Raw genomic sequence first — 27,915 nt, 5'->3', positions numbered from 1 at the left:
GGTAAGAATATTTCTGGAAAAGTCAATGTTTTAATGACAAATATAGTCGCTTTGCAGCAATGAGGAAAAACAATTTCTGAGCAAGATGGTATCAATGGAATGAATAAAATTGTATTGGACACATAGTTCCTTGGATACCTAGTTCCTCGTCAGTGAAACATCTCTTGACTTCTTTTTTCTTAACTCCTAGGTGTCAGGCTGGGGACCAGTATGTCAGCCTGTAGGTTGCAAGCAATCTTGCCCAGTACCAGCTATATTAGTTTTCTAATGCTATGTAAAAAATCACCACAAACTTTGCAACATTAAACAACACAAATTTATTATTTCACAGTTCCCGTGGGTCAGGAGTCCAGTATGGATCAGGATCTCATCAGGCTCAAATCAAGGTGTTGGCCATTCATGGCTGTGATCTCATCTGAAGGTTGTGTCCTCTTCTAAGATCATTGGTTGTTGACAGGATTCAGTTTCTTGTGGCTGTAGGTTTGAAGCTCCCATTTTCTTTTTGTTGGCGGGACTCTCAGCTCCGAGAGGGCACCCTCAGTCCTTGTCATGGACAGTCCACATGTGGTTATTTGCTACTTCAAGGCAAACAGGAGTCTCTTCTGCTTTAATGACTTTGACTTAAGGTTCACCTGATTAGGTCAGGCCCACTTATAGTGATCTTCCTAACTTAAAGTCAATTGATGACAAACTTCAATAATGTCTGGAAAATCCCTTGATGGCAATGCCTAGATTTGTGTTTGATTGAATATCTTGGAGATGTGTGCAGTAGGGAGTGGGAATCCTTGGAGCCATCTTAGATTTCCACCCACCATAACAGCTTGAGCTCTACCACTTTGCTTTCCTCTCAAGCAAGCATATAAACTCGCTCTTCTTTCCCAAACACTTTGAGAAACACAAACATGGTGTGAAAACTATTTATTCAGACTTAGGATATACATATTTAGAGCTTTGTCTGATGACAAAAGCAATACATGCTATGATGAGGAAATTCCAAATAATACAGACCTGTCTTGTGTAAAGAGTGTAAGTCACATCCAATCCCATTATAACCCATAACCACTGTATTTCAACGTATTTACTAACATATGCATATAACACACAAGTACATTTATTTTAGATCTCCTAGACCATGCCAAATCATCCAAGTATAGAACCTCATAGCACAGTCCTTTTTCTTCATAATTCCTATCAGTTTTATCCTCATTTGAAGTCTGTAAAAATTAATGACTGTGTTTAGTGAGGGAAATTGCCCGGGTCTGTTTATGCTCACCATCATATTCCCAAAGAATACTTGCTGACTGAATGAACAAAATGAAGAATATAGCAAGTTACTTTTGATTCTTTATCTATTCTTTTGTTCACACTTACTGAGAGCCTACTATGTGCCAAGAACCATTCTAGGTGTTGAATCTTGGCCATCTTTCAAGATAGCTACATTTATGATATGCCACAATTATTTAACCAGTGTACTTAATGAGTGCTTAGGTTGTTTCCAATTTTTCATTACTACAAACAATGCTGCCAGGAGCATCACCATATATATATATATGGTGATATATATATTGATTGGAAAAGAGATATTGTTATAGGAGTAATTCTTAGATGTGGAATTGTTCTGTTAAAGGAAAAAATAATTTAAAATTTTGACCAAATTGACAAATGTTCCTCCAAGAAGTTTATAATAATTTATACTCCTAATAGTAAGATTGTTTCTCGAGGGTATTACCAATCTTATATATATTTAAATGACATTTTGCTTTTATTTGCATTTGTTATTTAAGTTTCCTTAATTCTCTGCCTCGGTTTCCTCAATTTTGCCTGTACAACAGGCAAAGCCCTGAGTTGCTGTGAGGTTTAAATGAGAGGAAAAGCTTCTAGCACAGTGTTTGACACATAGAGCAGCTCAATAAATGTTGCCATTAGTATGATTTGAGCAAATGGTAGGTGATGAGCCTTAAAAAAAAAAACAAAAAAAAAAAAACCAACAACAGAATCCAGATCATTAAGGGGCTTAGATCTTAAGCTAAAGAGTTTGTTTACCATGAAAGTTATGAAAATCATCGTAGGTCAAGGCATGATGTGGTCAGATTTGAATTTTAGAGGGGTTCCTATGGAACAGGGTCTGGATAGAGGACTTCTGCAATTAAAAAGCTATAGCAGCAATCCAAAGAGGGTGTGGTAAGGGCCTGATCTACAGCAGCAGCCATGAGAACTGGGGGGAGGGAGGGAGTTAGGTCTTACAAATATTAAGCAGGTAGAATCTATAGGGATTGGAGAATGTGGGGATCATAAAAAGCAAATGGGAAACATGTTAAGATGAATCTTAATGATTCACCTTATGATGAATCCAGTGAGGATTTCTGGACTGGGTAGCTGAGTGAATGATGGTGACACTCGTTGAGAATGAAAGTTGCTGGGTGTCTAGAATAGTGGCTGGAGTCATTCCTAGCCTAGCACTTAAAACAGTTCCCAGCATGGGTAGATAGGTTGACAGAATCGATGAGAATAATTTCACTGGAACCATGAGGTAAGTAGGAGCTAGTCTCCGCTGGGTTGATAAAAGGAGTGACAGTGGTATGAACAGGGGCAGTGTGTTCTTTCCAGAAGCTTGGCTGAGAGAAGAAAAGGGATAAACAAGAGCTAGAAGATAATACGTGCTAAGGGAGAGGTTTTTCTCAAGATGACAGACCACAGGATGTTTGGAAGGAAAAGTCAGTAAAGAAGTTATATGTAGGAGACGAGGTGACAAAGCGGGATCCTGGGATGCCAAGAGGATGGTACCCCAGATGCCGGCTGAGCTGCTGGTAGCAGGGTATGTGTGCAGATGCAAATATGTTAATCGGTATAAGGAAGTTGAAGGATCCCCTTCCTGCCTCCAAATGCCTGACTCTTCTCAATGAATGTCTCCTACATTTACTAAGTGATACCACTCAACATTTGAAGGGGTTAGAAACTTGGGGCTAGTAGATGGGGGCAACGGAAGAAGCCACTGAGGGATGTTGACTGACAGGCAGTGTGAGAGCCCCCTGGTGTCACTTTTCTCCAGCTGTACTCAGCTGCTGCTCTAAGGTTACACGGATTGATTCAGAGCTGGTCCATGTTGGTATCTGGCAGGTGGGAGGGAGGAACCTGATTTTACAACGGCTCTAAGGGTTGAGGTTGCAGAGTATTTGGAGTAATGAACCAATGGCAATAATGAGGATGCTGATGAGAGTAATAACAGCAATAACAAAACAGGAGACTGTAAGGTCCTGATACTTTGACTCGGTCTTCATTAAAACCATAGTTAAAAATCATGTCACAAGCAAGTATAAGATTTAATTAGAAGCCTTGGCAGGAAAGAACTTTATTGATACTGATACAAGTGCCTTTGAGGATACAAAGCTCAGAGGTAGTCATCGCTGGAAAGTTGAGAGCGAAAATTAAAGAAAAATTACAAGTAAGTTGTCAAGTTATATAAACACATACATGTACACACACACACACACACAGCATCAGCCAGGTAGGACAGTCTTAAGTCAGATATTTACCTATTCTACATTTCTTCTTCCTGAAATTGAGTTTCTCACAGGTCTATTTGCTGTGATGAATTGCTTTTTAAATGGAGATGTACTAATAGAACCTAACAGTTAACCTCAAACATAGGATTACCACAAAGCCTGCTTTTCATGTTTGTTGTGAGGCACGAAATTTACCCATTATATGCTTGTTATAGGCAACTCCATGTTAGAACGGTTAAGAAATTCATCTGGCTTAAAATAATCATGACAGAGCCTTAGTATATAATTCACCATCTCTGACCCCATTAACTTCGTGATGTAACTCTATCACTTTGTGAGTAGCAATTCACTTGCTTTACAGAGAGCGCCAAACCTCTGTCTTTGCTTTTCCCTACAGGGCTATTTGACCAAAATAATCTTCTGACTTTAAAACACAAGGCAAACCGTGTTTCATTGTTTACAACAATGAACATTTATTGAGCTCTTTCTAAATGCCTGACAGTATGCTAATCACCTTCACAAATATTATCTTACCTGGTCCTCACATCAGCCCTGTGAGGTAGGTAAGCAGTTTCCCTTAGACAACACACCAGTAATAAACTGTTACAAAGAACTGTTTGGCTTGAAGTCAAAACTCTTTCCACTTTTCTGGGGAAAAGACATTCATGACTACCTTCAAATATGAGTGGTTTCTTTAAGGTAGAGTGATCAACTTGGGTCATCACACCAAGGGGTTAGGACCAAAGGGGAGAAATTACAGGGAGAACTTTGATTTTTCTAAATATAATGTGAAACTGGAAAAGGAATTCAAGCACTGGATGGGAGGTGAAACAGACGGCCGCTGAGAGTTACCTATCAACTCGGAGTCTGCAATTCTCTTCCTCCTCTGTATTTTCCACTTCTTTCATATGTTGGTGCCTTCACTCTTTTTCCCCATTCAACAAACATTTCCTGGTTTGTCCAATATGGTATCCACTAGCCATAGTCACTGTTTACATTTGGTTAACTTAAGTAAAATAAAAAATTTGAGTCCCAAATGCACTACCCACATTTTAAGCGCTCAAAACTATATGTGCCTGGCGCCTGGGTGGCTCAGTGGGTTAAGCATCTGCCTTCGGCTCAGGTCGTGATCTCAGGGGGATCGAGCACCGCATCGAGCACAGCATCGGGCTCTCTGCTCAGCAGGGAGCCTGCTTCCTCCTCTCTTTCCCCCTCTGCCTGCCTCTCTGCATACTTGTGGTCTCTGTCTGTCAAATAAATAAAATCTTAAAAAAAAAAAAAAACTATATGTGCCTAGTAGCTTCCTTTTTTTTTTTGAGCTATAACTGACATTTAACATTAAATTAGTTTCAGGTGTACAACATGATCAATCAATAGGGCTACCATATTTGAAAGTTCTGGGAAGTGCTGTTTCAGACAGCTGACATAGAATAATCACAAGAATGAAAAATCTTGAGTTTTTGACCTTGAGGAGCTTACAATCTAGAGGAGAAAAAAAACCCACCCAATATTATTTTTTAAGAGCTCACACTTATCGAATTCTTGCTGGAAATGGGGCAGTTTGCTAAGCACTTTCTGTGACTATTTAGCTGCAATGCTCTTAACACCATAAAACAGCTGTCATTATTTTGCTCACTTTACAGAAAGGGCAGTAACTTGCTCAACGTATGTGAAAAGTACTGAAAGGCCTCATGAACAAGAGTAGTGTAGGGCCATGAAAGAAATTGAGCTAAACTTCATTTGGGGAGTTTAAGGAAGATCAGAAGTGGAGAGGGATTAAAACCCAAATCTGTAGAGACCGTATTTACTCAACCTGTGGGCTACAGACTTAACTAATCAGAATTACCAAGGATGCACGTTAAGAGTGCAGATTCCCTGCACCTGATTATGGGATCTGTGGGCAGGAACTGGGATCCTACGCTTTAACCAAGCTCCCCATCTCTCTCCCAAAGGTTCTTTCTTATTTATTAAGTGAGGTTGGAGAGCCACTGTCCACACCACTGGGTCCCCCTTTGTTCCGCTTTCCCCTGGCTTCCCTGGCTTTAATTTGAGTACGGATCAAGGTGGAAGCCTGCGGTGCGACATCTCGCAGGAAAGTCTCGGAGCCTCAGTTTCCCCGTCCGTGAAATGGAGATCCTGGCGGGCCTGCCGCGCGGATACCAAGGGGGCCACGCACGTCAGGCGCCCGGAGAACGCTGACCCCGCCTGGCGAGTCCCGCCCCTCTCTGCCGGCCCGGGCTGCCTACCCTCGCAGATCTGCTCCCACAGGTTCTTGCCCGGAGGCTCCACGCCTTGTCCTGGCGAGAGGGGTAGCTCGGGGGACACGGTGGACACGATGGGCACTGACGTCTGGGCAGTGTCCGACGACTCTGCTGAGCCGGCCGGCTCCTCGCGCTGGGTTGTGCGACCACTCGCCGGACCCGGTGCCGCCATGGCCGCGGTTTCCAAGGCAACCGCCCTCCCGGCTTGGCTACGACCCGGAAGGAGCCGGAACTCAAGGAGGCGGGCCAGCGACTCGAGATTAATTTCCGGGTCGCGGCCGAGCTGGCTTTCACGTGGAGGCGGGGAAGATTGGCGTACCGGTGAGTGCTGAGGAGCGGCACTGGAGGGGCGGCGCGGGGTCTAGAGGTGGGGTCTGGGGACTTGCGCGGAGAACTGAGGGAGAAGTGTGTGACCTGTACCCCAAATCCACACATAATCCCTCCCACCCCAGTCGCCTGTGTGCGCTCGCTCGGGCCTGGAATTTCTCCCGCCTTGAAGCGGGGCCGGGATCCCGCGTAATCCCTCCCTGTGTGTTTGTGCGGAAGCTGTGGCGCGGCGGAGCCGGTGAGGGACCGTTCTCGCCTCCTGGCTCCCTGGCTTCCTGCTCGTGAACCGGCGGCGGCCGTGGGGTATGTGTTCCCCTGTGCAGAGCGCAGGCTGCGTTCGAGTCCTTTTTGCCACTTGCTGGCTGTTGGACCCAGGACAAGTAAATTCAAGTCTCGAAGCCTCAGCAAGTCTGAGATGGGGTCTTCACACCGGTCCTCGGGAGACTACCGCGAGGTTTTAAAAGGGCTTTTGGAGAAAGTGTTTGCTTTTGTTGGAGACACACTGTAAGAGTCTTTCCTCTTGGAGCGAATTTATCTGGGGTCGCAGGGTTGAAGAGCAAGATCTTCAGTGCTGTAGAGGAAGGAAGCTACAGTGATTATGAAAGGGGGTTCAATGACTACAGCCCCCCTTTAAGTTCTTTGTTCTAATCAGATCACTTGACCACTCCCCCACCTGAGGCACTCTTGGCGCTCTCGGGGCGCTCGCGCGATCATATTCTCTCTCTCTCTCTCTCTCTGTCTCTCGACTCCACCCTCTCCAGGTTTGCATCTTCTTCTTTTGCAGGCCCCTTTCCCTCTGCCCTCCTGCTTCCCTGAGGTCTTAGGCTCATTCTTTTGAGGCTTAATTACCATCCATATATTAATTTATGAGTGTTTGGGGTTTTTTGGTAATTAATTTTATTTTTTATAAACGTATAATATATTTTTATCCCCAGGGGTACAGGTCTGTGAATCACCAGGTTTACACACTTCACAGCACTCACCATAGCACATACCCTCCCTAGTGTCCATAATCCCACCCCCCTCCCAACCCCCCCCCCCCCCATCAACCCTCAGTTTGTTTTGTGAGATTAAGAGTCACTTATGGTTTGTCTCCCTCCCCATCCCATCTTGTTTCATTTACTCTTCTCCTACCCCCTTAACCCCCCATGTTGCATCTCCTATCCCTCATATCAGGGAGATCATATGATCGTTGTCTTTCTCCGATTGACTTATTTCGCTAAGCATGATACCCTCTAGTTCCATCCACGTCGTCGCAAATGGCAAGATTTCACTTCTTTTGATGGCTGCATAGTATTCCATTGTGTATATATACCACATCTTCTTTATCCATTATGAGTGTTTTTTTAAAAAAACTCATGTCAGCCCAGTCACCCCCGAGCCTCGAACCCACATATCCACCTGTCCACTTGCATAGCTCAAGGCATCTGCAAACCAGCTTGTCTCCTGCAGCCCCTAACTACCCGCCTTCGGTTCCTTTTTTTAAAGGGGTTAACACCACCATCCCGCAGTTGCCTAAGCTGGAAACCTCTGTTCTAGAAACTTTCCAGGCAACTGGTAAGGCAGATTAGATGAACTTCATTACCCTGACCTCACCACTAGCCTTGCTTTTATCACCGTATCTTCATTATCACACCTCTTCTCAGCCTACACCTGTTTCCTGATAGCAGGTGTTTTATCTTGTTCCTCTCTGTATCTCTGCCATTCATTCATTTGCTGAGTATTTGTCAAACACCCGCTGTGTGTCAGGTGCAGAGCTAGGCTCTGGGAATACAGCAGAAAACAGGACAAGAGTGAATAGAGAGGGTATATCCTTGACTTACAGGTGCTCCTGGCATGAGTTATAAATGAACTCGAGCTATGGCTTAGTCCTTCAAAGTCCAGCTCTTTGAAGCTGCTAATGGTTAACCAGGTCCAGTGTGGCTCCCTGGGGCAACGAGGCTGAAGAGAGCTTCAGGGTGGAGAAACTCCCGACCTTTCCCTCCCACTATCCAAACCTCCTTTGATTCCCTGGGTGTCTCCATGTCACCTAGTCCAGGGAGCAGCAGGAGCTTGTGTGTGGTAACTGGAGAGAAGTGTCCCAGCTGGAAGATAAAATGTACTTGGGGCGTCAGCCCCTTCCCACAGTTGCCTACATGACATTCCCCCCCCCCAAAAGCTGGGCTTTCTACGTTGCTCTGTCATCTTCAATTGCTAAATATTGGTAATTTGAAAATTTAGAAATAGTGAAGCAGGCAGGGTGTGGCCCCCAACACCTCCCCAGTCTCTAGCAGCATTTGATCTGGTTCAGTGCCTCTTTATGGATGGGGAAACTGAGGCCCAAAGAAACCAACACTATGGAGCAAGGGGCATCAGTCACCATTTGGACCTAGGTCTTGTCAGTCCTAGCTGGGGCTGCCTTCATCATATCTTGTTACCATTCTTATTACTAGCCATATGGGAAGGTAGTTAGGTGGGAAAGTCACCCGGGGGCAGGTGGGGGGAATTAATTTCCAGACACAAAGGAAAAGAGTTGCTTAGATGAACCAAGGTAAGGGATTAATTGTGCCATAGTTATTGCCTCTGGTGGGAATTAGCAGGTAGAGTTGACCTCAAGATTTCCGTCCCCTTCATTCAGTGAAAGGTAAGCCCCTGCCTGAGGAGAGCATTTGATGTCTGATTTGATTGCAGTTGTATCTTCAGTGGCCGGCACAGGGTAGGCAGTGGGTAAATTTGTTTAATGGGTGACTAGGATCAGAGATTTAAGGAAGGCAGTGAGAAAGAGAATCCCTTTCCAGGGATTATTGTATATTCTTGCCCTTTGGGAGGGAAGTGTTCTATTTCACCATCTTCTCCCCCCCCCCGCCCCCATTTTCCAGATGGGAACATTAATGTTCAGGGAGGCTGGGCGACTGGGGTTTAAGTTAATGAGGGAGCAGTTTGAATTTGAACTTGGGCCTGTCTCCATTTAAATTCCGTTCTACTTCTTTCATTACATTTTCCTTTGTCGCAAGGAATGACTCCCATTTTCCCATCCTCTAACATTTCAGGCTAGCCATTCAGAATTGTGGCTCTTGGCACTAACTAGCCAAATTGTACATGGGGTGGTTTGGTATGGAGATAACTTGTACCATTTCTCTTTTCAGGAATGATCACGAAAACCCACAAAGGAGACCCGGGCCTTGGGGTCCCAGAGAAAAAGAAGAAGAAAAAGAAGGTAGTCAAAGAACCAGAGACTCAGTACTCAGTTTTAAACAGTGATAATTACTTCACTGAGATTTGTCCCACAAGAGCAACATTCCCCTCAAAGAGTGTGGAGCTAGGGCAGGCATCTGAGATGCCTCTGGTGAAGAAAAAGAAGAAAAAGAAGGGCCATAGTACCCTCTGTCAGGAGCACCTTGAACCCGAGACCGTGTTACGTGCTGGACGGACAGAGAAGTTGGCCACCCCCAGGAAGCAGGCTCTTGGTTCATCTGAGTTCCAAGGTGGGGAGAAGAAAAAAAAGAGGAAGTCCTTAAAACCTCTGGCCATGCCTTCTAGCTCAAGAGGGAGGACCTCCCCAGACACTAGACAGGTTGAGGAGGTGACCAGAGTTGGCAAGAAGCCCAAAAAACACAAGAAGGAGAAGAAGGCCCGGGAGGCTGCAGCTGCCTCGGCCAAGGACCCTTGTTTCCGTGAGTTTGGGGATACTCTGTTCACTTGCTCAGTGGGGAAGGATGGTGCGGAGCTGACAGGCTCAGGGCAGAAACGGAAACAGGGCATCCCCAGGGAATGCAACGTGAAGATGAAGAAGAAAAAGAAAATCCATCTTAAGGGAGATACCTCCGTAGAAGAGCACCTTGAGTGCTCCAAGTCTGTGGAGAGCAGCCCTAGGAAAGGAACTAAGAAGCCAGTCAAACTTGAGGCTCCAGAATACATCCCAATAGGACATAACCCCAAGTCCCCCGCAAAGAAGAAAATGAAGTCCAAGAAAAAGGTAGAGCAGCCAGGCATTGAGGAGCCAGCTCTGAAGAGGAGTAAAAAGAAGAAGGTGAAAGAGAGCAAAGTAGCGGAAGAACCTTGGGAAGAGGTAGGCATTTCTTCAGAATTAGATTCTGCTTTGGGAGAAATAAGGGTGGAAATTGGGGTGGGGGGAATGAGAAAGAGAGAGAAATGTGTGTGTGTGTGTATGTGTATGAGACATTTGTAGCCACCAGAACCCAGATAAAACTGACTTCAACCAGGAAAGAGATTTGTTGAGACATGTAACTGAAAAGGTTAAAAGCTATTTAATTTCAGATATGGCTGGATCTAGGGGCTCATGGGATATCCTCAGTATTAAGGGTATCCCTTGTTATTGAAACTCTAACCAGGTCCTCACTATCTCTACTCAAGATCTGAATAAATTGGAATAAATTTTTTAGATGAATCTCTCCCTTTCTGAACTCTTGCCTCTCGCTGTCCAAAACTCAGGAACCAAATAGTTTGAGTTAACATGGTCTGTGGCTGTCCGAGCTTATTTTCTATGCTCAGTGTACATGATTTAGTGATCAAATAGATTTGGATTGCAGGAGATGCCAGTGTGCCTTTCCCCAGCTCTTCATATTTTTTTTTCTTTGTTGTTTTTGGTCCCCCCCACCCCACAGCAAGATGGTCTCAGTAACTCCAGGATTTCATCCTAGTAGTTAGGTTACCCCCAGAGGGAGAGAGCGCACCTCCGAAACAATTACAGAAGTCTCAGGGCTGCTCTCACACGCATCGATTAGATCACATAAGCTGGAAGCCCTGACCTTAAGGGACCTAGGGTATCCATCCCATCTGAACCCCACTGTCTGCAGTTAGGGGGAAAAGACCGTTTTGAAGAGGAAAACCCAGTCCTGATTCCCAGGAGGAAGGGAAGAGTTGATGGTCTGATGAAGACAACAGAGATCCACTGTCTCCATCCTGACAAGCTTCCTTGAGTGCAGGAAGGAAGGGAGGAGATGAGCCTGAGCTCTTGGACTCCACAGGCCATGTCTATACCAGGGCCACACCTCCATTCCTCTCTTTGGGGTATGTGTGTGCATGTGCGGAGGTAATGAGATGGTACATGTCGTATTACAAGCGGATGTCTGGCCTGTTGGGGTAGCGATGGCTGAAATTTCTTGAACACCTAATCATGTGCCTGGCACTAAGCTAATGCTCCCCATGTATTAACCCGTTTAATCCTCACATCAGTCTGGTGAAATTACTGCTGTGGTCATCCTCATTTAACAGACAAGGAAACAGATTCAGAGGAGTTAAATACCTTGTTCAGGATCTCCCACCTGGTACAGTATGGGGCTGGGCTTTAAACCCAATCTGGCTTCTGAACTTGAGGTTTCATCCTTTCTCAGAAGCTGCCCTGTAACTTCTCATAGATTCCAGTATCATTAGAGCCCAAGAAGTGACTGTCTTATATTGGAACAAGCCCTGGATTCTCTTCCCAGTTCTATACCAGCCAGCTACGTGAGCTCAGGCCACCCACTGTCCTGTGGTCCTCAACTAAGAATGATGGCTACTGTGTACTGAGCACTTAACTGAAGTTTGACTTTGGCGTTGGAGGGGCTCAGTTAATACTGACTGATGGATGACCCCCCTGGGGCAAGGTCATCAAGAAGGTGTCTATGTGGCTTGAGCTCTGCTTGACCAGAGAGGGTTGAGGAGGCTGGCAGGGGTGGCCTCCATATCAGGGCCTACAAGAGGTAGCTCTGGTTTCTGGATTTTTCCCAATTCTGCCCTAGTCCACTAGATTTGGTTTTAGTGGTCTCTTTTCTTCAGAAGTTGTTGGGGCCAAGAAGAACCCCAGAGGTGGGAGCCTAACCCCTATCAGAATCTAGGACCCCTTCTCTCTGGAGTCCGGTGAAAGGTGGTCACTCCCCTCTGTTTAACATCTGCGATGGGGGCTTTGCTGCCAAGGACAAGCCCACCGAGTCGGGAAGTGCACCTATCTTCAAGGTCTGGATGGGTGATGTGCGTGAACAGAGCCTTTGAGGGATCATCACACGTGATGCTGGGTGCCAGGCAGAGCACACCTAAAGTAAGGATGTCGGAAATGTGGCACTTGTCATTACCAAAGGACCAGGGAAAGTGGCTGGCTCAAGGTTTCACTGTCAGAGGGTTCCATGGGGGCTGAGGCCAGTGAGAGAGTGTGGCACACGTAAGCACGCCCAGGACAGGCCCAGTGAGGATGCCATATGGGAGCAGAGACCTGTAAGCAGTGTCTGCTGTCAGTTGTGCAGCGGGAACAGCGAGTGCAGGGGCTCTGGAAAGAACAAAGTGTAGTGGGAGCTGGGAGTTTAGGGGACCAAGTGCTAGAGACCAGAGAGGCCCACAGGAGCCTAGATTTTTGTGTAAACAGGATGAGAGCCTCTGGAGGTTTTGGGGAGTAGAGTGCTGTGATCCAATTGAGTTACTAAATTTCTATTTAAGATTTTTTTTCAAAGATTATTTGAGAGAGCGCTCACATGCAGAAGTGGGAGAGGGAGAAAGAATCTCAAGCATGCTGCACACCAAGTGCAGAGCCTGATGTGGAGCTCATTCTCAGGACCCTGAGATCAGGACCTGAGCTGAAACCAAGAGTCAGATGCTTAATCTACTGTGCCACCCAGGTTCCCCTTAAATTTTTACTTTCTTAATTGAGCTATAGTTGATATATAACATGGTATAAGTTTAAGGTGAATATATAACATGTTTCACTTGAGGGTTTTTAAAATTTTTTTCTTAAAGTATTTGTTACAGAGCACATGTGCATACCCATAAGTGGGTAAAGGAGGGGAGAGGAGCAGAGGGAGAAGGACAAGCAGACTCTGTGCTGAGTGTGGATCCCAATGTACGGCTTGATCCCACAACCCTAAGATCATGACCTGAGCCAAAATCAGGAGTTGGACACTTAAACCGACTGAGCCACCCAGATGCCCCAAGATTTTATTTTTAAGTACTCTCTATACCCAGTGTGCGGCTCAAACCTACAACCCCAAGATCAAGAGTCTCATGCTCTACTAACTGAGACAGCCAGGTTCCCCTCCAGTTGAGGTTTCAAAGCTCACCTGAGCTGCTGTGCATAATGGAGCAAGGTTGGGGGATGAGAAAGCCCGTGTTAAAGACCTGTGCATGTCCAGGCAGGAGAGAAGGCAGTGACTGGGAGTGGGGTAGGAGGGGGAGCAGTGTAGAGGAGAGAACTGGGTTTGGGTTTGTTGGCAGTGGGTTTGGGTCTCTCTCCTCACACCCACCCCCCAAGGCCCTATGCCCACCTGTCCCTTGCTAGCTGGCCCCCATCCCCCCACCACCAACAGGACCCTTGGCCTCTCCCCTCTTACTGGTTTGGTGCCATGGGAGGTAAGATGATGTCTGTGTGGCAGGAAAGGTGCGCAAAGCAAAGAGATGTGCATTAGTGTCAGCCCTGTCCCTGAGCTGTGGTGGGGGTGGGGGGTGACTTCCTGACGGTCGCTTCACCTCTCTAAGCCTTAGTTTCTTCAGATGTCAGATAGGTCAGTGCCATTGTTTTGAGGTGAGAATGGTTCCACGATTCCACAAGAGGATGTCAGAAGTTCTGGAAGTGGCAGGGGTTAAGGAGGTACTGCAGTCTTGGGTCTTTTCTGGACTCTGATGATCTCACCCTGCTGAGCTGCTGGGGCAGAGGCCTTTGTATGCCTGACTCTTACTCCCTTTGCCCTTTTGTGCAGGAGCCTGACCCAGACTTAGAGGTGGTGTTGGAAAAGAAAGGCAACATGGATGAGGCGCACATAGACCAGGTATGCCCCAGGTCCTCACCCCCCTTCCGTGTGTCTTGCCAGTCACACTTTTGTCTCCTACAAGGCAACAAGATTCTGGTCTCAGAGGTGTCAGGGACCCCAGAAGCCACCAGCCAGCCTCTGGCACACTTCTGGTGGCAGGGAACTTGTGGCCTCCCCCACTTCATGCCGGGAGACCCCTTCACTTCCACAGCTTTGACTCAGGGGCCACTGGGTCATTCAGAATCCCAGGCTGAGGCTCTCCTGCTTGTAATTGCTGCAGGGGGAGACAGAAGTGTGAACCCAGGAACTGTAGCCAGGGCAGAGAGCATGTGCTCAACCAGGCCCGTGCATTGCCATCTCCTGGCCTCGATTCTGGAGTGTTGAGCGAAGTTCTTCTACTGTGGATCTTCTTCTGCCGTGCCCAGATCTGTAGGTAGATGCAGCCTGTACTGGAGCTTGACTTTCTGGAATTGAGGTATTTGTATGGTCCTGGACCAAATGACACCTGGCAGGACAGGGTGGTAATGGCGTAGGCTTGGCTTTGTACCATTACTAACAAGGTGACCTTGGGCAGTCACTGAGCTTATTGACCCTCGTATATGTGGCTGCGAAGACTGAACGAGGTCATGTTTGTGAGGCGCTTAGCAGCTTACTAAGTGGCAGCTGTTACCCTGGCCACATCCTCTTGCTTTGGGAGCAAGTAACTGCTGGAAAGAAGCAACAGGGTGTGATGCAGAGATGACCCCTGGTCCATGGCCCTTCTACTCCAGGAGAGAAGGAAACCAGAGAGTGCTAGCAGATGAGCGGAATATGAGGAGGCTTGTAAGATGTCACAGAAGTTTCAAATCTAATGCCTCTGAGGCCCTGGGGAACTCTCCCTGGAGAAGATACATTGAAGTGGGGCCAAGAAGATCTATGAGATGATGCTGACAGCCCAGTAACGGGCCTAGCACAAAGCACAAGCCCCTTAGATTGGGAGCTCCCCAGCCTTCTGCAGGTAGAAGGCACACTGCTCCCCAGGGTCAGAGCCAAGGGTAATGAGCTGGGCAGCTGCACAGAGAGGACAAAGGTGGGGCCCTAACCTGACTAGGACCTTCCATCAGTTCCTTTCCCAGGTGCCCTCAGGCAGTCAGGAAGCAAAGTCTGGAATTCTGAGAGTGTACTTCTATGGGCAAGGCCCTGCCAACAACCCTTTATTTCTTTTTTGTGCCTGCTGAGTACTTTGATTACTTGACAATTTTTAAGAAGACTTTTAACCATTTCCTGGGTGCTGCATTACCTCAGTGTAAGTGAATCTTTCTGTTTTACCTCTCCTGTTTTCCCCATAAGTCCTAAAACTTTACTGTGTTAAAAAAAATTGCAACCTGAAAAGAAAGGCACCCTGAAATCCTACCACCTAATAATGATCATTGTTAGCTTTTTGTTATAGTCTTCCAGATTTTCCCTTTGTAACTATATATGTGTAATTTTAAAGCACTGTGCAATCTTGCTATGTATACTGTTCTTTTAACATTTATCATTTAACTGGCGAATTACTTTTCATTTTGGCATATACACGTTTGTATCATTCCATATGAGGAGCATGGTTTCACTACAGGAATATATCATAATTTTCTCTTTTACAGTTGTCACTTTGCTTTATGTAGTTTTAAACTTACATAAATGGTCAGCTTGACTCTATAAACGGTCACTTTGACTCAAAGCCTGTGGCAAATTAGAAGGGAGGAGGGGGGATGCCTAGGTGGCTCAGTTGGTTGAGAGTCCTAACTCGATTTCGGCTCAAGTCATGATCTCAGTGCAGAAATTGAGGCTCACGTTGGGCTCTACACTGGGTGTGGAGGCTGCTTGAGATTCTCTCCCTCTCCCACCTCCACTACTCCACACCCCCCCCCCCCACTCACACATGCTCGCTTGCTCTCACTCTCTCTATCCAAAAAAAAAAAAGTTGGGGGGAGGGAGAAAGGCCACAAATTAGGGCAGCTGAAGTTACACCTAAACCCTTACAAGGGAGGACAAGGCCCTAGAAGCTTTTTTTTTTTTTTTTTTTTTAAAGATTTTATTTATTTGACAGAGAGATCACAAGCAGGCAGAGACGCAAGCAGAGAGAGGAGGAAGCAGGCTCCCTGCTCAGCAGAGAGCCCGATGCGGGGCTCGATCCCAGGACTCCGAGACCATGACCTGAGCCGAAGGCAGCAGCTTAACCCACTGAGCCACCCAGGCGCCCCCCCCCCTTTTTTTTTTTTTTTTAATTGAGGTGTAGTTGACCTACAATGTTATATTAGTTTCAGGTGTAGCACCTAGTGATTCAGTAGTTACATATTTTATGAAATCATTAGCACAAAAAGCGTAGTTACCTATCTGTCACTGTACAAAGCTATTACAATATTACTATGTTCCCTATGCTGTATTTTACATGCCTGTGATTGATTTGTAACTGGAAGTTTATACTTCTCAATCTCCTTCACCCCATCTGCCTATAACCCTCCATCTGGCAACCACTAGTTTTCTGTTTTTATGAGTCATTACTGTTTTTTTTTTTTCTTCTGTCATTTCACTTAGCATAATACACTGTAGGCGCATCCACACTGTTGCAAATGGTAAGGTTTCATTCTTTTTCAGGACTGAGTAATAGTCCACAGTGTTGGGGGTGCGGTGTGTGTGTGTGTGTTATGTAGTATGTATACACATACCACATCTTTTGCATTTATCTATCAGTGAACACTTAGGATGCGTCCATATCTTGGTTGTTATAAACGGTGGTATAAACATAGGGGGTGCATATATCTTTTCAAATTAGTGTTTTCTGGGCGCCTGGGTGGCTCAGTCATTAAGCATCTGCCTTCAGCTCAGGTCATGATCACAGGGTCCTGGGATCAGGCTCCTTGCTCTGCAGGGAGCCTGTTTCTGCCAGTCCCACTCCCCCTACTTGAGTTTCTTCTCTCTCGCTCTCTCTCTGACAAATAAATAAAATCTTTAAAAAATCAGTGTTTTCCTTTTCTTTGGGTAAACACCTGAAGTAGAATTACTGGCTTATTTAGTATTTCTATTTAAAAAAATTTTGAGGGGGGCCCCTGGGTGGCTCAGTGGGTTGAACCTCTGCCTTCTGCTCAGGTCATGATCTCAGGGTCCTGGGATCGAGCCCCACATCGGGCTCTCTCCTCGGTTGGGGGGGCCTGCTTCCCCGCCCCCCCCCCCCGCCTGCCTCTCTGTCTACTTGTGATCTCTCTGTGTCTAATAAATAAATAAAATCTTAAAAAAAAAGTTTAAAATTTTTGAGGAAATTCCATGCTGTTCTTTATAGTGGTTGCACCAATTTACAGTCACCAGCAGTGTATACAAGAGTTGCCTTTCCTCGGCATCCTTGCCAACACTTGTTATTTCCTGTCTTTTTGATACTGTCCAGTCTGACTGGTGTGGTGTGATATCTCACTGTGGTTTTGATTTACATTTTCCTGATCATTAATGATGCTGAACATCTGTTGATGTGTCTATTGGCCCTTTGTATGTCTTCCTTGGGCAAATGTCTCTTCAGGTCCTCTGCCCATTTTTAAATTTTTTTGTTTTTGTATTTTTGAGTTCTTTATATTTTTTGGATATTAGCCCCTTGTTGAATACATTTACAACATGGATTTGAATTGCACAAGTACGTGAATACGTGGATTTTTTTTTTTTGATACAGTACTATAAATGTATTTTTTCTTTTTTACAATTTTCTTAACACCTTTAGCTTGTGGTAAGAGTACAGTATATAATAAGTATAACATTCAAAATCTGTGTTAACTGTTTATATTATTGGTAAGGCTTCCAGTCAACAGTAGGCTACTAATAGTTAAATTTGGGGGGAGTCAGAAGTTATATGTGGATTTTCAACTGTGCAGGGAATCAGTGCCCCCATCCCCACTTGTTCAAGGGTCACCTGTATCATGTTCCCATTCAGTAAGTTGCCGTTTCATTTTATGGTTTCCTTTGCTATGCAGAAGCTTTTTAGTTTGATGTATCCCAGTTGTTTTTATTGCCATCACCTGAGGAGACAAATCCAGAAAAAAATTGCTAAGCCTGATATCCAAGTGTTTATTACCTATGTTTTCTTTCCTTTTCTTTTGTTAAGATTTTATTTATTTGAGAGGGAGAGAGAATGAGCAGGGGGAGAGAGCGGGAGAAGCCGGTTCCCCACTGAGCAGGGAGCCTGACGCAGGGCTTCATCATAGGACCCTGGGATCATGACCTGAGCTGAAAGCAGACACTTAACCGAGTCCTCCAGGTGCCCTGCCTATATTTTTTTTCTTTCTTTTTTTGTTGTTGTTGTTTTAAGATTTTATTTATTTGAGAGAGAGAGCATGAGAAGGGAGAAGGTCAGAGAAAAGCAGATTCTTTTAGGACTCCTATGGTTTCAAGTCTCACATTTAAGTCTTGAATCCATTTTGAGTTTATTTTTGTGTATGGTATAAGCAAGTGGACCAGTTCCATCCTTTTCGTGTAGCTGTCCAGTTTTCCCAACACCATTTATTAAAGAGACTGTTTCCCCCCATTGTATATCCTTGAATCCTTTGTCATAGATTAATTGACCATATAAATGTGGGGTTTCTTTCTGGGCTGTGTATTTTCTTCCATTAATCTGTTTTTGTGCCAGTACCATTCTATTTTGATTACAATTGCTTTGTAGTGTAGTTTGAAATCTGGGATTGTGCTTACTACCTAGCTTTGTTTTTCTTTCTCAAGATTGCTTTGGCTATTCAGAGTCTTTGTGGTTCCATACAGATTTTAGGATTGTTCCAGTTCTATGCAAAATGCTATAGGTATTTGATAGGAATTGCATTGAACCTGTAGACTGCTTTGGATAGTATGGGTATTTTAACAGTGTTCTTCTGATCTATGAGCATGGTATATCTTTTTTTTTTTTTTTTTTTTTTTTTTTTAAATTTATTTGACAGACCGATCACAAGTAGGCAGAGAGGCAGGCAGAGAGAGACAGGAGGAGGAGGCAGGGTCCTTGCTGAGCAGAAAGCCCGATGCGGGACTCGATCCCAGGATCCTGAGATCATGACCTGAGCCAAAGGCAGAGGCTTTTACCACTGAGCCACCCAGGTGCCCCGAGCATGGTATATCTTTTAAATAAGATTTTATTTATTTGACAGAGAGAGAGATAGCGAGAGAGGGTAATACAAGCAGGGGGAGTGGGAAAGGTATAAGCAGGCTTCCCACTGAGCAAGGAGCCCGATGCGGGGCTCGATCCCAGAACCTTGGGATTGTGACCTGAGCTGAAGACGGAGGCTTTAACCCACTGAGCCACCCAGGCGCCCCTATCTTTCCATTTATTTATGTGATCTTCAGTTTCTTTCATTAGTGTCTTATAATTTTCAGAGTATACCTTTTTCACCTCCTTGCTTAAATTTATTCCTAAGCATTTTATTCTTTTTGATGCAGTTGTAGATGGGAGTGTTTTCTTTTCTCTTTTTCTTTATTTCTTTCTTTCTTTTTTTTTTTTTTTTTTTAAGAGAGAGCCAGTGGGGGCGGGGGAGGTGGGTAAAGGGAGAGAGAGAATCTTAAGCAGAAGATCTCATGATCCTGAGATCGTGACCTGAGCTGAAATCAAGAGTCAGACACTTAACCAGCTGAGGCAACTTGGTGTCCCTGGGATGTTTTCTTAATTTCTCTTTTTGATAGGTTGCTTTTAGTGTATAGAAATGCAACAGATTCCTGTATATTGATTTTGTAACCTGTAGCTTTTACTGAGTTCATTTATTAGTTATAACAGTTTTTGGTGGAGTGTATAGGGTTTTCTATATAGAGTATTATGTCATCTGCAAGTAGTGACAGTTTTACTTCTTTCCAGTTGGGAACCCTTTCTTTCTTTCTTTCTTTTTTGACTGTTGTGGCAGAGACTTCAGTATTGTGTTGAATAAAAGTGATGAGGATAGATACTTTTTCTTTCTCATTTTAGAGGAAAAGCTTACACCTTTTCATCATTGAGTATGATACTAACTGTGGGTTTTTCATATATTGCCTTTCTTATGTTGAGGTATGTTCCCTCTATACCCACTTTGTTGACAGTTGTTACCATGAATTGATGATGAATTTTGTCAAATGCTTTTTTTGCATGTGATGTACATTCATCTCATATATATGAGATGAATATGATTTTTATTCATTTTGTTATTCTCAGTTGATTTTACAGATATTAAACCATCCTTGCATCCCTAAAATAAATCCTACTTGATCATGGTGAATGATCCTTTTAATGTAATTCAGTTTGCTAACATTTTATTGAGGACTTTTGCATCTATGTTCATCAGGGATATTGGTCCTGAAAGCTTTTATATCAAATAGCAGGGTCATTAGTCCACTGATGGTGGCTTCGAGCCATACTGGCAACATTGTATAAGATGTACCTCCTGTGGACCAGGCATTCTGTTAGGTTCTTACATTCTGCGCCCAACAATTTATTTTTTTATTTTTTTAAAAATATTTTATTTATTTATTTGACACAGAGAGAGAGAGAGATCACAAGTAGGCAGAGCAGCAGGCAGAGAGAGAGGGGGAAGCAGGCTCCCTGCGGAGCAGAGAGCCCGATGCGGGGCTCGATCCCAGGACCCCGAGACCATGACCTGAGCCGAAGGCAGTGGCTTAACCCACTGAGCCACCCAGGCGCCCCTGCACCCAACAATTTAATGTGGGGTAGGGGGTTTCCCACCTCATCAATTCTTGGCACCAGCTGGGTATCCTGCCATTCAGCTCAGTTCTGGCACTGTATTATCTGGAGATCGTGTCAAATTTCACAAGGTAAGGAAGGACTCAGTCCCACCAGACTGCTCCCCGCCCATGCCCCAGTTCAGATGCCTGTTACAAGCTGGATTGTTACCTGTGCTTCTTACTTACCAGGCTGCTAGGGATGGGAGGTTCTGATAACCCCCTCCTTGGGTTTTACTGATTTGCTAGAGCAGTTCACAAAACTCAGAGAAATCTTTTACTAGATTGTTGGTTTATAATAAAAGGGTATAAATCAGGAACAGCCAGATGGTAGTGATGCATAGGGCAAGGTATGGGGAATGGCACTGAACTTCCTTGCCCGGTCCAAGAATACCATTGTCCCCAGATCTCCATGTTTTCACCAACCCAGAAGCTCTCTGAACACTCCCCTCTTTTGGGGGTTTTATGGAGACTTCATTATATAGGCACGATTGATTAAATCCCTGGCCATTTCATGATTGATTCACCCTTCCGCACCTCTTCCCTCCTTGGGTCTTGGAGGTGGGACTGAAAGTTCCAACCCTGCCAACTTAGGGTTGATTCAGCGGGCCACCAGCCCCCATTCTTAAGTACTTTCCGACATTTGCCTCATTAACATAACAAAAGATACCTTGATTACTTTCCTTACTTAGGAAATCCCAAGGGGTTTCGGAGCTTTGTGCAGAAACTGGGTGAAAACCAAATATATATTCTCTCCTATTTATCCTCCAGGGTAGCTGATATTTCTTGTCTATTTGCAGATAAATAGATTGAAGTACACAAAGGTTGAGTGACTTACCCAGAGCCACACAAGTTAATGGCAGAGCTAAGATTCAAACTAGCCTGTGCCTGACTCCAGTGCTCTTTTGAGAAAACAATGCTATCCCGAAAGTTAACTATGATATCTTCTATACAGGAAGTCAGGGCTTCAGGCAATATGCTTAGGAAGTTTCTATGCGGTATGGCTATTACAGACAAAAATGGTTCTAGTGCTGAAGGTGGATAAGGCTCAGTTTATGAGGAAGGTTCATTCTTAAAAGCAGTTCATTGTTAATCCAAAACAAGGCTTAATGAGGCTGCCCATTTTAGGCCAAGCGATTGCAGCCTTGGGATACTTAGGGGACACTTTTGACAAATGCCTGCCCCAGTTTGCAGCACAGGAAAGCTGCTCTCCCTCTTGTCACCCTGCTGTCCTCCTGCCCTGTCTCTGCTGGGTTTTAAGCTCAGAGGAAAACAACTGTGTCCCATTTCCCTCTCTCTCTCCTCTCTCTTCCTCAGGTGAGGCGAAAGGCCTTGCAAGAAGAGATCGATCGTGAGTCCGGCAAAACAGAAGCTTCTGAACCGAGGAAGTGGACAGTAAGTTTGATGTTCAGGCTCTGGTCGGTTGCATACCCCGGCATCCTGACAACTCCTTCCTCACCATGCACCGTGAAGAGCAGAGTGATGGGAGACCATGTTAGTCCAGGCCCCAGAGGCTGTCCCAGTCTGCCTGCTGGCTCTCTTCACTGCAGAACTTGTCCTAAGCTAACTTCCTTCCTTCTGAAAGGGGTGCTCGCCTCCCTCCTGGAGTGCTGGCGAAGCAAGATAAGCAGCCTGAACCTTTGTCTCCTGCTGTGAACAGGTGGGGTGTCCTACACATTAGTCACTGAGGGCATGTGAAAAGCACTTTCCAGCAGTGGATGGTGACCTCAAAAGGCTGCTTGGACCAGAGCAGGAGGCAGAGGTGAGAGCAGTGCGGTAGCAGGCCTCTCTCAGGACTGCCTACAAGGTCCATTGGGAGGGGGAAATTTCCAGACCAGGCCTGAGGAGATGGGACAGGAGAGCGTGCACCACAAGGGCCAGGAAGTCAGGCTGAAGAGTGAGGAGAGGGGATGTGGGCAGGGTGTGTGCCATACCAGGCCAGCCTCGGTGGCCATGATAGGGAGTGCGCACTGGGCTCCAAGTGCTGTGGGAGCTGCTGGAGGGCCTTTATATAGGGTAAGTGGGGAGTGGGTTGGAAGGCTCAGCCTCCAGGCCTGAGGACTGGGATGGTGGCAGAGGGTAGAGAAAGAGAAGAAACCAGCTTCATGGGACGCCTGGGTGGCTCAGTTGGTTGGACGACTGCCTTCGGCTCAGGTCATGATCCCGGAGTCCCGGGATCAAGTCCCGCATCGGGCTCCCAGCTCCACGGGGAGTCTGCTTCTCTCTCTGACCTCCTCGCTCATGCTCTCTCTCATTGTCTCTCTTTCAAATAAATAAATAAAATCTTTAAAAAAAAAAAGAAACCAGCTTCATAATCCATAATCCAACAAGACTTGTTAATAGATTGGATTTGGGGGAGAGGGAAAGAAGGATCCATAGGACAGGGAAGCCTTGCCTTCCTTAACTATCCTAAGCCTTCATAGTTTAACACAGGAAAGAACAATTGATTTGGATCAAAAGACCTGAGTTCAGTTTCTGGCTCTGCCACTTTCTAGTTGTGGATTCGAGGCAAGCAGTGTCCTCTCTCTGAGCCTCAGTTTCCACACCCTGTAAATAAGACTCCTACTCTGGCCCAGTGGGGTATGAAGAGGGGCTTTGTTATGTTTCTTCCTTCTGGGTATTCTCTCCTTTCTCCCCAGCCTCATGAGCTGAGCAGAGCTGATAGAAACCCTCATTGAGTTGAGGAAGACAAGAAACAGGGCAGCGTCATTCAGAACCTGTGGCCTCAGAGGGCTGTACCTAGAAGGACCTGAGGTGGAGGAGGAGGATCCTAGAGCATAGGGGTGGCATCTGCTGGGGACGCTTTAGGTGGCATTGCCTCCCAGGACCTAGGCCACTTGACTGCTGAGGTGTGTGGTGAGGACTCCGGACTGGCTGTGGACCCCTGCGGGACCCATCCACTTTGAATGGGTCAGCAGCCCTTGAAGAGCTAGCTCACCCGTGACTGGTCAGCCTGTGCTCAGACCCAGGGCAGGACTGTCAGAGCTGGTTTCTCATCCTAGAAATTGTAGGACCGGGAAGCTGTAATTATGCCTACATCTGGGCCACTGTGAATCTGGAAGAATTTGTCACTGCTTCACTCAGGGCAGGTGTAGCAGTGACTGGTTCTTACTGTTCTCCCAAATCTGACCTAGAAATAAGCGCTAAGCTGGGATTTGGCTTGCAAGTGGAAAGTTCCCAGGCAGTATGGAGGTCAGCAATTGGGGTGGGTTGGGAAGAATGACAAATTATCAAGGATTTAAAGTTGCCAAACATTGTGCTCTGGGTTGTTGGTATAAAATCTGATTCAGTCCTTAGCTGAAGCCCTGTGAGAGGGTTATTACACTCCTATTTTATAGATAAGGACATTGAATCTCAGAGAGTTTACGTAATTTGACCAGGGTCACACACAGGTGGGCTTGATCCTTGGGTCTGTGTGACTTCTAAGTCATTGTTTTCTTGAGCCGTGTTTCTTGTCTCACAGATACGGGAAGGACAAGGGTCTTTTCTTAGGCAGCTCCTCTGAGGTCCTGCCTTGCATTTTCTTGAACATGGGTGATTCGTGGATAGGTGGTGGGGTACTTTGTACAGGAATTGGGACCCCCGAGTTCCTGGAGTTCCTGGGCTGGCTCAGCCGTGGACTCAACTGTGTGACCCTTGACCTCTCTGGGCCTCCACTCCCTGCTGTAAAATGCAGTGCTTGTGTGAAGAGATGTGCATTTGAGATTCCACTTGGCGGCTGCCTCCTTCCAACTGTCAGAAACCTTAGGCTGAGGGAAGAGCGGGCGGCCAGCTGGTGAGGTGAGGTGAGCTGGGCTGGGAGGTGTGTAGAGGTGTGTCGGGAGGTGAGATTGTTGGAGGTGAGCTGAGGTGTGCTGTACTCTTTGCTGTGAGTGAGGGGAGGAGTAAAGCAGACAGGCAGCTCCATGGTAGGCCATGGTGTAGACCAGACCTGAGATGGAATTCCAGCAGGGCCATTAATGAGGCTTGTGCCCCCAGTTAGGCTGTAGACCTCCACTTCCTTATCAGTAAAACGGGGATGCTGACAGTTCCTCATAGGGCTCTTGCTAGAAGTCAGAGGACAATCCATTGATGTGTTGATGAGCACTGTGCCTGGCACATAGCATTTAATCAGCTGGACCCTCCCTGGTGAGGCTGGGGTTGGGGAGAGGGCAGGGCTTTGGAAACCAGGAAAATAACCACCTTTTTTTTCTCTTAACACAGGGAACTCAGTTTGGCCAGTGGGATACTGCTAGTTTTGAAAATGAGGAACAGAAACTAAAATTTCTCAAGCTCATGGGTGGCTTTAAAAACGGGACCCCTTCGCTCAGCCGCCCCTCTAACACAGTCGGAAGGCCCAACATGGCTCTCAGCAAGAAGGCAGCTGACGCCCTGCAGCGGAACCTGCAGCAGGACTACGACCGGGCCATGAGCTGGAAGCACAAGCGGGGCACTGGCCTGGGCTTCTCCACCACCCCAGACAAAATCTTTTATATTGACAGGAATGCTTCCAAGTCAATCAAGTTTGAAGATTAAACTCTACTGTCTTATCCTTCAAAACAGCCAAAATTGCTTTTACTGTTCAGTTATGCAGTTGAAAGCCATCTGACACTCAGATCAAATCTCTGCAGAGATTAAGTTGAAAACTCTGCCCATGTGCTTGGACAAACTGGGGTCAGGGAGCTCATGTTTCAGAAGCCGAGAGAACATGTGAGTGATTAACGCCTACTATTTTGTGTATTAAGCATTCCATCCCTATGTGAAGACATCAGCATATATAAATAATAGCTAATTTGCTGAGTGCTTAGTATGTGCCAAGTACGTACTACTGTGTTTCCCTCACATTAATGTAGTTAGTAATTATGAACTAGGTGCTATTATCCCCATCTTCCTGATGAGGAAACTGAGGTTCAGGGATGAAGTAATAAAATTGCCCTGGTTCACCCAACCAGTAAGTGCCAAGTGCTGGACTTCTGTATCCCACATCCTGTATCACTATTCACTACTCCTAATGTCCTCTTCTAGGGAATTTTACCAGGAACACTTATGGGTGATGAAGTCTCTTGATTGAAGAGACAGAGGTTTTGTTAGATGTCTAAATCTCAAATAGGAAGTAGAATTGATGGTCAACAGGTAAGGGCAAGCTCTTTTTCTTTTCCCACCCTGGAGAACCTTTAGGCAAAGAGGTCTGAATGGCCACCAAGCAGATGTGGCTTTCTCTCCATTTGGGAAATGTGTTTCTAAACCAATTTTGCCTTTTCTGGCTCTCCTGACTTCTATCCTCAGTGTTGAGCTTGGATTTAACCTTCATGCTTTAACTGAATTCTAACCAAGGCATTTTAGAGAGACTGTTAGTCTTAACTAACCAACGGTAAATTCCCAGGGATACGTTTATTAGAATCTTTGTGACCACAAGGAAGAGAGTCCTAGGTGACTTGTGTGGTGGAGTTGTGATGCCAGGAGGCCTGAATGTGCAGGCATGACACGGGAAGTTGCCTCATCAGACGTTGTTACCATATCTGGACTCTACAACCAACTTCACAGAGCTCCAGGTACAGTGACCTGAGTGACAAATGACCACCTTCTTCATTCACCTAGCAGTTTGCATCTGAAAATACAGGTTCTGAGTGGGACATTTTCACATCACTTGGCCTGAATGCCTCCTATAGACATCCCAGCTCAGGCAGGCCTAACTAAATAGCAGGATATTCGGTCTGTCACTGGGCAGGAAATCCTGATGTGTAGGGGATTAATTGAGCAACTCAACAAAGAAACATTCTTTTCCTTTCTGCTCCATCCACCCTATTGGCTTCATTGGGCTGCTTGAAAGAATGGCCTTGGCAATTGTAGGCACAATATCAAGATATTAGAACTTGCCAGAGGAAGAAGAAAAACCTTATGGTTCAAGGAAAGTTCCGGAAGACCTTTCATCATAACTCATTGCTTAGCCGTGGGTCATATGCCCGTGTCTGAGCCAGCCCCTGGCATGTGGAGGAAGATTCTCCTCAGGCCAGTAGTGAGGAGCCAATGCTGGTGGTGGGACAAACATGGAGTCCACTACTGTCCCACTGGGCAGAGGTGAGGGAGGCCTGCCTGGGCGCAAGTAAGCATTGGCCAGGTCAGGAGTCCTGCAGATCTATGCTAGTGATGTTTCAGGAGGGGCCACTTTGCTCGGAATGTGAACTGGGCCTTTGATGGACTCAACCTTGAGTTGAGATACATAATGAAAGAGGCCATCTAAATGCCGGGAAGGTAAGGTTCTGCCTTTGATTTAGCTCCTTCGGAGCACCTCCTCTTTTCACAGGGGGATAAATCTCTCCTGGCCTTGATCAACACTACAGGAGTTCACTCACTGTACTGACTGCTTCTCTAATTGTTTTTAACTTGCCAAGAGCTCACACTACAGCTTGGGCCTGCCTTGGCTTGTCAGGAAGGATTGTGCTCTGCCGTCTCTTGGGTGATTCTGGAGAGGAGCTGATCATTTGTCCACTATCTTGTCCCCATAGTGATAGTTCTCATTAGCGTGTGATGGTCAGGCCTTTCCCCTCCTGTCATTTAGTATATGTAGTCTGTGTAATGGGATTTGAGTTTTAAACCTTATGTGTCACCATTGGCTGAAGAGTTTCACTGGCCCAGGGGAAGGTTTATGATAGTTTGTTTCTGAAGCAGGGTCTAGCCAGTGCAGGTGGAACAGCTAAGACAGCAGGATCTCCAATGACCTCAGAATGGACTTAGTCTTGGTCTGCATTGACAAGACTGGCAGAGATGCCATTTCTCAGAGAGCAGGGCTCTGTCCTGTAGCAGCCCCGCAGTCCCAGGAGGACTTTCACTCTGAGCTTCCTGTGTTAGCTGGGCCCTCTCCTTTGTACGTTAAACAACATTGGCTTGTGCCACCTCTGTCCCTTTTTCCCATATCCAGTGCCATCAATCTGCAAGGGGTGTGTGTGTGTGTGTGTGTGTGTGTGTGTGTGTGTGTGTGTGATCTCCTATGTTCTTGATGTCTTGACTCTGTGGAACATACCATGTCTCCACTGCAAAAGGAGGTTTGGGGATTTTTACTCAGAATTGGGGCAGGAGAAGTCTTGGCATATAGCACAGTCAGGGTCTTGGTTGAATATTTAACAGCCCTTTTCTCATTTCTCCCTTGGCGATTTCTCACTTGACCGACCCTCCTTCTCTATGGCAGGGTCCTTCCCTCCTTACAGTTGTCCTTATCCAGCTATCGCTGAAGCCTCATGATTTCCTAATTGCTTCTCTGCAGTGATTGCTGCTGTTTCTGTCTTATTAGCCCACTAGACCCTGCCCCGAGGCTTGCTTTCCATATCTAGACTGGCCCATCAAAAGTGTTTGCTAAATAGACAAAGTTCTCCTCTAAAAGAAATTGTGTATTCAGCTCTACAAACAGAATTATTCAGGTTTGTGCACCCTTACCCCAGATGTCCATGT

General features: G+C 45.9%; 1 protein-coding gene and 1 long non-coding RNA gene across 3 annotated transcripts; one reads left to right on the top strand and one right to left on the bottom strand.

Moving 5' to 3' along the window:
- Positions 1–298: 298 nt before the first annotated feature.
- LOC125090497 (uncharacterized) lies at positions 299–5,809 on the bottom strand. The gene is made up of 2 exons (XR_007124353.1): positions 5,750–5,809; positions 299–1,956 (listed from the first exon to the last, which is right to left on the bottom strand). It is a non-coding gene; the product is annotated as an uncharacterized LOC125090497 (long non-coding RNA).
- Positions 5,714–27,435, top strand: KNOP1 (lysine rich nucleolar protein 1). 2 transcript variants are annotated; one of them, XM_047713197.1, is made up of 5 exons: positions 5,717–6,085; positions 9,217–10,139; positions 13,753–13,821; positions 21,808–21,885; positions 24,694–27,435. In XM_047713197.1, the coding sequence occupies exons 1-5, from the start codon at positions 5,839–5,841 to the stop codon at positions 25,003–25,005; spliced, it is 1,629 nt and encodes a 542-aa protein (XP_047569153.1). In that variant the 5' UTR covers positions 5,717–5,838; the 3' UTR covers positions 25,006–27,435. The 2 variants fall into 2 exon arrangements, with proteins under 2 accessions (XP_047569154.1, XP_047569153.1); XM_047713198.1 differs by lacking the exon at positions 13,753–13,821 and having other exon boundaries at positions 5,714–6,085.
- Positions 27,436–27,915: the final 480 nt, after the last annotated feature.

Source organism: Lutra lutra, chromosome 18 (genome assembly GCF_902655055.1).
Source record: "Lutra lutra chromosome 18, mLutLut1.2, whole genome shotgun sequence".
NCBI classification, from domain to species: Eukaryota; Metazoa; Chordata; class Mammalia; order Carnivora; family Mustelidae; genus Lutra; species Lutra lutra.
The sequence above is the reverse complement of the archived record's forward strand: the minus strand, read 5'-3'. Positions and strand labels throughout refer to the sequence as shown.